This window comes from Phaenicophaeus curvirostris, chromosome 2, assembly GCF_032191515.1.
Source record: "Phaenicophaeus curvirostris isolate KB17595 chromosome 2, BPBGC_Pcur_1.0, whole genome shotgun sequence".
In the NCBI taxonomy this organism is placed as follows: Eukaryota; Metazoa; Chordata; class Aves; order Cuculiformes; family Cuculidae; genus Phaenicophaeus; species Phaenicophaeus curvirostris.
The window spans coordinates 70,840,682-70,852,738 of record NC_091393.1 but is presented as its reverse complement, the minus strand read 5'-3'; the positions used below and the strand labels follow the sequence as shown (position 1 = coordinate 70,852,738).

Here is a 12,057-nt window from a genome sequence, read left to right as displayed (position 1 = left end):
CCTGTTTGGGTCCAGAGGCTGATGGGCCCCCAGACACCTAGTGATGTGGGTATGGCCAAAACCTTCATTGATCTGAACCCAACTACAGCTGGTATAGGGTACAAAATGATTCTGTAGGCTCTTGTCAGCCCCCAGGGAACGCTGCTGTTTCTGAACACACTTGCAGCCAGAAGCAAGCAACATGGTCTAACAGTTGCGTCTGCACTTCTCCAGGCTGGTAAATGCTCTTTTTCAACACATCTTTACAGTCAGATTTGTGACATTAGAGAAGCTTTTGGAGTACAGTTAATAAACTCTTTCATTGTTGTCACCTATTAAAAAAGAACATCCCAAACTCAAAAAGCAGGCATTGTTTCAATTAGGGATCTATTTGGTTTGTTGAAAAATACTCACACTGCGACACCCCAGGCTGTCACAGCGTCCACAGCTTGTATCCCACCTTCTGCACCCTCAGAAAATCCCAAGCAATTCAAACAGCGGAGGATGTGACTGGGCTCAGTTGGAGAGTGTTCCCACCAAAGTCTCAATGAAAGCATTCAGAGCTGAAGGAAGCCAAGCGCTCCCCTCCCCACATCCATTCACTGAGAACAGAAGCCTCAAGCCCTGGCTGTGGGACCACAGGGGACAGGCACATAATGAGCCCTCACTGCCAAACAGCACGGAGTTGCTGGCCCCTCGTGACACCAATCTACACGTGTGGGATAAAAACTCTCACCACAGTTCACATTTTGTCCTGAATAAGCTGACTGCTGACAAGCCCAAGTGAGGATCGGCCTCTTGACTTGTGTGGTCTGATGAAGGCTAAGATTACAAGTCTTTTCCCAAATAGTCCCCAAGTGAGCCACAGAAAACAAAAAAAAAAAAGAAAAAAAAAGTAGGAGAGGGGAGAAAAAGCTTCCAGTAGAGCCTGGTAACATTAGCCAGCCTCAAACCAAAATACAATGTTCCTCAGGTTACAATCTCAGCTGAAAAGCTCTCTAACCAGTGCGAAGGAGAATGGATTTCCAACCTTTGTAAAGATTAAAGACACTGATCATGACTTCAGACTAATACACGGCTCCTTGTGTACCCAGTCACGGCATAATCAATAGGGAAATGGGAATAGCATCTGAAACGATGAACCTATTAGTTCTAGTGCTAGTCACAGCCACCATGGCACTGTTCCTGAAACACACTGAATAAGGCTACGCCCCCTTCTCCGTCTACCTAAGAGCACCTCCTACAGAGGTTTACACCTCTGTAAACTCATGCTCCAGGTTCTTTGCTACTGTTTTAACTTTGTAGATTCAGAAATCAAACCCAATTAAAGAAAACTTAGACTACCTCCTTAAAAATTTCTTAGGATCTGTGGAGTAACACAGTGGCCTCTTAAAACACCTTTTTAGAATCTCAGCAACCACTGATGAGGTCAAAGTTATGAAATCTACATACCTGCATAATTCATGCAAGATGGGGGGAATCTCCTTTTTTATTTATTGACAGACAAGCAGGCAATTGGATTTAGATTTTTTAAATAGAATAAAACAAGGTTAGCGTCTGGAAAGATGCTTCCAGGAAAAGAATACAAGAAAAGGGAAAACAAGGAGTCACTATTGTACTGGCTTAAATTTATTTTGTCTGAATAGCTGAAAGCTATGTTACAAATCCAGAAAGAAGAGAGGAAAGAAATCCAACTTCAGTTGTGGGATAGAAAACTTTCCTACCACTGTATTACCTTATTTTCCTTACTTTCATTTCCAGAGTCTGGGTCTCATTAATTTTAAATTTAGTATTAGTCTCTATTTACCTCTTACGCACATCTCTACTCTTGATTCACGCAGACCTGGGCAGTTCCTTCAGAGAGTGCTTTGTTCTTCTCTGAAGCAGACGAGGCATGAGCTAAGGAGCACAGTGTCTTGGAATTAACACCAAACCACGTTATTTCTAATGCTGTAGCAGAAGAGCCACACTGAGATGGAGACAGAGTGGGAGGGCAGAAGGAGCCCATCAGTCGCAATTAAAGATGCCACTAGCTTTAGGCTAGATTCACAAAGCATAGCAATACAAAGCACTATGCTTGTCCTTTGCAGCCAGCTACCATAGCTGGATCTGGAACCTGGACCCTTTACTGCCTGTAGCCCTTATATAATCCATCAGGAGCAATATGGACACCTGAGCAGTGACATCTGGCAGGAGAACCACATTACCTGGCAAAGAAAAACTGTGGAACATGAGTTTGCATCTTATGGCTATAGAAGACCAGAGCTATCACTATTCACTCACTGGATCCTTCCCAACTGCTAAGGCAGCTGCACCCATTTAGGCCAACAGCACTTGGCAGAGCAGCCTTCTGGAGTCAAAACCTCCACCTTCTCCAAAGCTGCACCAGCTACCTTCAGGCATAGAAAAATAAGATATGCTTTCTATTCTTCTCACAAAAAGTGTGCTGTTAAGCAGCCATCCCTGTACCACTTGAGCGCCTAAAGTCCAGCTCACCACAAGCAGGTGTGGGCATGGAAGAGTTTCAAGTCAGGTGAAGTGAGTGCTGCTGCCACCACCTCTCCTTCTCCACACAGCTGAGATTAGGCAGTTCCTGAGGAGCAAGGCAACATAAAAGGTGGGGGAAGGCTGCAAAGCTGAGAGCTGGTGAAAGAAATCACCACCTGCATGCCTTGATGTTGTAGCCTTCATCCACTTGTCTGGTGGAAACACATCTTAACTGTTGAGGGCAGTTGCCTGAGCAGGGAAGCAGAGTTTCTTCAAGCCTTGCTGAACACCATCACGTGGTGTTTTATGCCAAGGCTGCTTAGCGCAGCAGCACCACCAATCAGAAGGATGAGAGGACAAGACCCCTTTTGGCACAGTAGTGTTATTTCTTGGCTCAGGCCACGCACCTCTGAATATGACTAATCTTGCATGGGAAACGACCAGTCATCGCAGGGCATCAACACAACCGAGGTCAAGTCTGCCAGCTGAACTGACCTAATTTAATACATCCAAGATCAGGCATCCAAATCAGAGACTGAAACTTTATATGGCTTCTTGAAATTCACTGCTGCTACCTCTAAACTTAAGGCCTAGCTTTAGATAGAAACTGAAGAACAAAGAAGCTGCCAAGCAATCAAAACACTAAAAAAACATATTGAACAGAATCTCCATTATACTCAGGACCCGGGCAAAGGATAGAGACTGTCCTACAATAATCCACTCATTACTTTGTATTTACTTTTCTTATGAGCAGATTAACAAAGGCAGAAGATCCCCAGGCCATTGCACTACTCAAACTAGCAAAAATACTAGATACGTCCCATAGGAAAAATAAACTGCGCTTGCACACTGGGAGCTTACATAAAGACACAGTTCCTATACGCCAACTGACCTTTATGGAAACATACAGTGGTCCCACTAAAGTGTGTATAAGGGTGGAGGGGGTTTTTTGTTACCCATACTTCAAGTTTACAGGCAGAAATACAGTTGCATTGCTCAATCAAATTGTTCACTACATTTGTAATTACAAGCATTTCAGATATTTTTGCAGCTGTTTATACAGTTTAATATTAATAACCAGAACTATGGCTCCAGCTTAAAGTCTTCATCTGAAATTATTTCACATATTTTATCAACACTACACAAGCTACACGTAAGGTCTTCAAGGCTTTTCCAAAAGTGATACTAGAACACTGGGATCTTTTTGTGTTATTAATGTTTACAGCATCTGCACTGAGGACTCGGCTGATTACCATAGGGACAGGCAGTCTGGAGTTACTGGGGAGTCCAATTCCCCCTTCCTCCCCTTCTCACCCAATTTTAAATGCTTTGGTGTTCTCAACTAAACCCTGCATTTAGTATTGTAATTTAACTCCCTGTCCCATGTTACCATCCATAGAATGTTTTCTGGCATGCTCACAAAATTCCACCAGGGACCTTTATTGGCATCCACTTCTATAGCATTTTGTGAATTTATTATGTAAAACTTAAGGGACATGGAAAGAGAAGGATTACAGAGACATCACTTGGTATTCAGTGCAAATATAACTACAACAAAGTTTGATGTGTGTATTCACATTCAGAGTTTTTATGACTTTTCTTCTTTTAAATACACTACCCCATATTAAGATAATTTTATTTCTAGGGAGAGGGGAGAGTTGCACCTGCACAGATAGAACATTTTACATTATCTTCTGCAACAGATGTGAACCTCTGTTTCTCCACTCCACCTCCTGGTCATGTTCCCAGCCAGACTTTGTATGCAATTGTTTTCAGGTTTATTGTTGCCAGCGATGCCAGCCATGTCAGATGCATCAGGTGTTCCCAGTGCTCTTACACACAAATAAGCACTGAAATGTCTCTGCCCTGAACTGTGTTATGCCTAGTTTCCTCATGTTCACATTAGCATTTAAAAAATTGACACAGAACTCTTCCTTTGCTACTTAATAACATACAAAGTCAGCTTTCACAGGACAATAAAAAAAAAACCTCAAATGTTTAAAGACAGTACAAGTTATTCCTCTTCACCACATTTAGTAACGGTTTTAACTGCAAAAAGAGAATTTGCAGTTCAATGAACAAATAATTCTAATTCCATCCTGACAATACCAGCCCCAAACACAAAAAGCAAAAATGTGCACTTCCTATACTCTCCTTGCCCGAGTCCCTAGTTCTGGCTAAGCACAAAAAGCTTGATATTATAGAATCTGAGTGAGGGAAGTAAAGCAACAGAATCGCAGAATGGTTGAGGTAAGAAGGTACCTATGGAGGTCGCCTCATCCAACCCCCATGTTCAAGCAGAGCCACTTTCCCGGGACCATGCCCAGACAGCTTTTGAGTATCTCCAAAGACAGAGACTGCACAACATCTTTGGGCAACCAATGCCAGTGCTAAGTCACCTGTGTGGTGAAAGAGTTCCCTGATGTTCAGATGGAAGCTCCTGATTTTTTTCCTTATTTCTTTTGGAGCAACCCATAGCTCTGTGTGGGCTACGGTACCTGGTAGAACAGATGCAGCAAACACAGCAAGGTGAAAATGTCATCCAGAGTTCAAACCACCATTTGGGAGATGATTCCTAGAGATTCTCCACCTTAGGCATGCTTGCTAGGCTGGTACCCAGGGGGTCAATGTGAATACTTATCACAGCAGCCACCACTACTATAAGTCATTCTCCCTGACTTCCTTAGAAGAGGAAATCCTCGGGCTTTCTTTACAGTGACAGAGCATGTACAGTCTGGGCTTACAATACTGTCTACTGTCAAATACATTTCAGCACACTTCAAAACGAGAGCAAATATGCAAACTGGTGCAGTGCAGCCCTTTGGTGAATACTCTGCCTCAGTGGGAAACAGTTGTCCTGCTGGCAGACTGCACTAGATCTGGGACACTACCTTAAGTCTTAAGCCTCATCTTGATCCAATGACTTCCAGGTCTCATCCCCAGAATGTAACTCCTATGTCATCTTTCATTTACAGTTTTTAGCACATCATTCATACGATAAATCCAAAAAATAGGTTGCCTAGGCCACTATGTGCAATGTCTAAAGCAGAAAGGATTTTCTAGGGTAAAGCAAGAAACCTGCAATCTGATGATTCCTCACGTAGTCACACAAGACTCTAACATACCTCCCTGTGGAAGGGCTTGTAATATGCAGTAACCTACAGAAATTTTGTCCCTTTGTCTTCTGCAAAAGCTTAGTCATTTCATATTAATACCAGTCGGCGAAAATAGAAGTAAATAGTATAAGAAGACTCCTGAGATGATAATTTTAAGTAGTGTCACAGTAGTCCTGCGTGTGGAAAACCCCATGGTAGGGAAATGGGTGTCATACCTACCACTGAGCTGCACCAACGCTCGGCCGACAAGCATGGTGCCTGAGCGCCAATGCTGTAAACCCACAGGACCACGTTCACAGCTTTGGAGCTCTCCAACTTGAACCACTGAACCTGACACCAGTAAAAAAATTCAGTTTTCAAAAGGTAGTTGCTATACCATTCTCTCAATTCTGCTCTCAGAGAGCACAGAGGCATCATGCAGTCAAGCAGTTGTGGGTGCTGAGCCCCCCATCACCTTTCATTGCCCCCACCAAACATTTTCCTGTCCTTCTGAGCTCCCAAGGGTTTACAGCTACCAGAAACTTTTCATAAGTCAAGATACCACTGCAATACATAAATGGCTAAAAAAATTAAAATAAAAATAGAAACCTTATAAACCTAAAAATAACTATAGACTACTCTCGGTTGGGTGGGGGAGACAGGGAAGAAAAGCACAGTAATAAATCCAGATATTATGTGACTTACTCCACGGAACATCTTTTCTTGATTATGTTTATTAGAGAGCTGCTATCCAAAACCTCAAACTACCCTAATTCGAAACACATCAAGCTCTTTTAATGTAAAATACTAATTGAAAGAAACTAAATCTTGCAAAAGCAAGGAAGAATCCAATTTTTTGCCTCTAACTACAAACATCACAGTCAAACAAGAGCAGGTCTTTACGTCTTCAAAGTCTTCTCTTCCCTTCTAAACACTCCAGGCCTAGTCTTGCTCACACTAATTTCATTAGGACCAAATTCCAGAACTGAATCTCTCTCTTTTCCTCTGACAAAATCCCCAAGTTTTTCTTTATTCTTCCACTCTTCCGTAAGTACCACACAAATATGCAACAACCTTACTTTTTTCCAGCATTTTGTGAATTAGAAAAAGAAAACTTCCCATAAAATAAAGGATTGCTTCATATGTGACACTTCAAACTATGATCACTAAATGTAGTAAACTACAGTTACCACTAAGGAAATGCTAGAAGAACGCTGCATGCTGAGAATTAATTCCCTTTCCACTTTCTCTGCTAAGTGGAGAAAATCATGTTTGGATTTAAAATTAGAAAAGTTTAAATTAGGAAAAATTAGGTTCTTGGAGCCTTTTTATTTTCCCTTTCCAAAAGGAACAAACAGAAAACCAGATTCCTGGGGCCCTCTCTTTTTATATAAGGTTTTCCTTATATAAGCAACATATAAGATATCTGAGAAAAATAATACCATCAAGTTACTCACTTGTTTCCTCAGTGTCCATTTATATCAACAGCTCAATTAGGGTATAGTTTGAAAAGCTCCACAACTTTGGAAGTGTTTCTGCTCCAGATTTTAATTTTTACTAACAGACCTTCTAACCAACCACCCCAGTGGTTGCACGCCCAGTGGTATGCACAATGAAGATTTTAACGTTTACCTAGGCATGCTACAGAAACAGTCGCATTAATAGAAGAAGAGCATTGATCTAAGTGAAATACAAATATGAGTGAGCAGACATTATGAAAGTGGATATTTGGACATTTTGTTCTGCCTAAGTTTTACTACGCTCTCCACAGCTGCAAGATGCTTGCATACGGCTGTACATTAAACTGTCATTTTCCATTCTCTCCCCCAGATGGAGAAGCACATGAAATAGAGTATGAACACTTCTTTTGAGATGCCAAGTATTTATACCAACAGAAGTCACCCACACAAATTACGTTACACTCATTAGAGAAAACTAAGTAAAAGAAATTATTTTGTATGTGGAACAGGCTGCAGGAGAACCTGCAAAGAATTTTACTCAGACTCATCCTCAGTTTTGGTGTATGAGGGCTATATCTCCATCAAAAATAAACACTTTTTGTAGTTTCACACTGAAGAGCAGTCTTGGATCTCTGGTTTTTATTCCAGAGTTTTAATTAACGTTATGCTAAGCCCACACACTGAGCGCTTCAGGTTTGACTGTACTTCACGAGAAGTCGTTGCAAAGAGGGTAGGAAAGGCTGCATTGCCAAGGAGCTAAGCTTCAGCAGTATTAGAAATGCTTCTGCAACAGTAGGACTACATCAGACTGAAAGCTTTGTGCATTGTGCTCTTCTCTATGCATCTCAGTTTTACCTTTTAATTTGAAGAAAATGAAGCCTAACTTAAGTCTTTAAGGCATACGTAAAAGCTGATAGATACTGATTTGTTCCTCCCGAGCTATGTTAAATGCACTACAAGTTCTTCTTTCTCATGTTACCACACAGACCATCACTGCTTTTGACATGTGACCAAAGCCTAGACATCAGGAAACAGAGGGAGACCATTCTAAACACAAAACAAGAAGTAATTATAGCTTACTTGAAAGCCAGATCATGCCCGACTGGCAAATCAGCTAGCACTTATGAGTGAGTACTTTTTCTTTTCCTTGCCAACACTCCCTTGATAAATTGATGAGATACTCACCTTTCTCCATCCAGAGTAAGATTTATAGTGTCTTATAAAGCAGGCTATTAATATAAGAACAGAAACTCAACATGGCAAGAGTCAGACAATAAGTGAGTGTGAACTGAATTGATGCAGGAAGTTGAGGTAACTGGAAAAGAAAATCAAAACAGTCAAAGTGACTAAGGAAAGGCTTATTCAGTACATAAAAAGTTCAGCATAGAAAGCATTAGCCTTCCTGACCTGCAACATGTAAGAAACTCCATTATTTAGGGATGTCTCACTGACAAGTACATCTGCTTTGGCGATAGGATTTTGGTTTTGCTACTAAAAGATAAATACCTGGAACAGGTTTCTACTGGAGCAAGCACAGTAGAAAGAATCAACACTGTGTCTGAGAACCATATCTTTGAGTCAGAGCAGTTCACGCTCTTGGCGGTCTTTGGGGCACAATCACAAGTCAAGTTGAATGATTTTGTCAGTGTCATAGTTTGTTTACCACAGTTTTCACCTCTCCTAAAAGGCTGACAAGTACACATATCCTCAAAAAGATGCAACTAATAGTATAAGCACTTCCTCAGTGACACAGCAGTATAACCAACAATTTGCACAGGAAACATCAGGCATTAGAAGAATTAATGTAATTCAAAAATCAATGAAATAGTTTGAATGAACATAATACTGCAAATAATTTTTGCATAATAAGGCTAAAATACTGAAATATATACTAAGAAATTTTCTCCACAGAAAAAGCAAAAATGGTGCTGGTGGTTTACTTGCTTGAATTTCTAATGCAACACTCAAGCCTGGAATTACTTCATAGAATCATAGAATAACCAGGTTGGAAGAGACCCACTGGATCATCGAGCCCAACCATTCCTATCAAACACTAAACTATGCCCCTTAGCACCTCGTCCACCCATCCCTTAAACACCTCCAGGGAAAGTGAATCAACCATCTCCCCGGGCAGCCTGTTCCAATGCCCAATGACCCTTTCTGTGAAATTTCTTTTCCTAATGTCCAGCCTAAACCTCCCCTGGTGGAGCTTGAGGCCGTTCCCTCTTGTCCTGTCCCCTGTCACTTGGGAGAAGAGGCCAGCTCCCTCCTCTCCACAACCTCCTTTCAGGTAGTTGTAGAGAGCAATGAGGTCTCCCCTCAGCCTCCTCTTCTCCAGGCTAAACAACCCCAGCTCTCTCAGCCGTTCCTCATAAGGCCTGTTCTCCAGCCCCTTCACCAGCTTTGTTGCTCTTCTCTGGACTCATTCCAGAGCCTCAACATCCTTCTTGTGGTGAGGGGCCCAGAACTGAACACAGTATTCGAGGAGCGGTCTCACCAGTGCCGAGTACAGAGGGAGAATAACCTCCCTGGACCTGCTGGTCACGCTGTTTCTGATACAAGCCAAGATGCCATTGGCCTTCTTGGCCACCTGGGCACACTGCTGGCTCATATTCAGTCGGCTGTGAACCAACACCCCCAGGTCCCTCTCCTCCAGGCAGCTTTCTAGACAGACTTCTCCCAGTCTGTAGCACTGCACAGGGTTGTTGTGCCCCAAGTGCAGGATCTGGCACTTGGCCTTGTTAAACCTCATGCCATTGGACTCAGCCCAGCGGTCCAGCCTGTTCAGATCCCTTTGCAGAGCCTCCCTACCCTCCAGCAGATCAACACTTCCACCCAGCTTAGTGTTGTCTGCAAACTTGCTAAGGGTGCACTCGATGCCTTCATCCAGGTCATTGATGAAGACATTGAACAGGGCTGGACCCAGCACTGAGCCCTGGGGAACCCCACTTGTCACTGGTCTCCAGCTGGATTTCACACCATTTCCCACCACTCTCTGGGCCCGGCCATCCAACCAGTTTTCCACCCAGGGGAGTGTGCGCCTGTCCAGGCCAGAGGCTGACAGTTTCCAAAGCAGAATGCTGTGAGAAACTGTGTCAAAGGCTTTAGTGAAGTCCAGGAACACCACATCCACAGATTTCCTACTCCACCTATGTTCTTCCATAAGTAGGGGCACTCTATATAAACTTCCAATGGCATCTATGCAGACATAAGGTCAAAGGTAATACAAAAAGAAAAATAAATTTAAAAAATGTACTTATTTTAATTTACATTAAAAATGTTCTGTATTTCACAAGAGAAAATTTTATAAAACAACATGAAGGAAATAGCATGACCTTTTCCTCTATCAACCATTTCAAAAGGAGCATGGATAGAAGCTTCAGAATCTGCCTGGAACAAGGCAGAAAATTTGAAAAATATCACCAAGATAAAGGTTCTTTTGAGATCACTAAGCACATGCTTATGTTATGAAGAATCTAACAGTACTGTGAAATATAAATCAAAAAGAGGCAACTTACTCTTAGCTTATGAACAAACAAAAATTTCTGTCTACTAGCTCTCAGCCTTTAAATCAGCTTAGCCACTACAGTACCACCTCCGCTTGCTACTCAGCAGGAGAACGAAGGCTAGCAAGATGGTTTATGGCTAGGCTCACTTACCCAGCTCCTCAAACACCAGAAGGCCGTTTTCAAGAACTACACCCATTTAAGGGCTTAGAATAACCAACATGAATAACAGAAGTGATGCAGCAGCCCTAAGATGACAAAAAAATACCACACTTGTAATTGCTTCTTTCCGATATTCTTTGAATATCAACCTTGAACTTCCCACTGGCAAAAGATTAGAAGGAAGGAATCCCTGCTCCTCTGGTCGTAACAGGTACAAGAGAAGGAAGAATCTGTCATGAGAAGATGAACCCACCACTGCTGTGGTAGTGTTATTTATATTCAGTAAACATCTAGAGATCACAGTCAGATTAAACTGAGAGACTGTAGAGAGCCAGGAACCAAATCCATGTATTCTAAACCCTATACAATGTGCTCAGTTCTCTTTAGCTGAGCTAGGAGGATGCCTTCAAGATTATTCTCTTAATGTTGAGCATCAAGGAAATTGAGTGTTTCTGTTCTTTGTCTGCTCTTCATTTGTTCTTTATTAACTTTAAAGCCATTTCTTTTACTGAAAGGAAATAACCACTGCGAAAACCCCTAATTTTCTGTCCCATTTATAGAAGTGTTCATAAAGCACTAGATAAAAATGGAGGCAGCTCTGTTTCACAATATATATACCCCACTTGCAATTCACAGTGGCTCATAACAACAAAGACGAGGTATTCATGTTGCCCTGACTCAGACAGCACAGGCCATCACTTGACAAAGATTCAGCAGAACAAACTTCAGTTAAAGCTCATCATCATGTCAAATTTGGATGTGAGCACTGAAGTACTGAACATCATTCTAGGCTCCCCAAACTGCCCACAGAGATGTGAGGTCTTCTGAATTATTTTTGGGAGGTTCCTTAAACTCAGTTACCCAACAGATACACTCTTCCCAACTGACTCTAGAAAGACTATACCAATGGAGGTACAGAATTCAGTTATGTACCAGAAAGTAGTATGATTAACAGACCTGTAGTTTTTAATCAGGGTTATAAGGCCAACCATATACCAGGATTCCCCATGTCTTTGGGCAATTGCCTCTTAAGTCCAAACTATTAATACCTCTTGGTTATTGCTTTCTGGGCTAGTTAGCTCGAAGTCAATGTAGGTACATAATTTCTAATACAGCTACCCCTCTATTTCACTGCACAGCCACAGATGTGGGTTGGCCTAATACCAAGGGCTTGGTCCCTTCTTGCAGTTTAAGTAGCACCTAGACAGAGAGAAAAGCTGAAGGTGTAGCCAACCTGACCTTTTCTGTTACTCCCAACTCTCAGAGCCATTCCTGAACCTGCAAGCATGACTGGGAGCCACATGGCCCATGAGTAGCACAAGCAGATGCCAGCACTCCTGAGCCTGTGCTGCAGGAATACCACTAAGG

At 42.1% G+C, this 12,057-nt stretch overlaps 1 protein-coding gene across 1 annotated transcript in view; it reads right to left on the bottom strand.

Annotated features, from left to right (window-relative positions):
- KIF26B (kinesin family member 26B) overlaps positions 1-12,057 on the bottom strand; it is a 298,400-nt gene that overhangs the window by 214,561 nt on the left and 71,782 nt on the right. Inside the window, exon 3 of the mRNA XM_069850882.1 lies at positions 5,802-5,912. Within this exon, the coding sequence (XP_069706983.1) occupies positions 5,802-5,912 (111 nt within the window). The remainder of the gene's footprint in view (positions 1-5,801; positions 5,913-12,057) is intronic.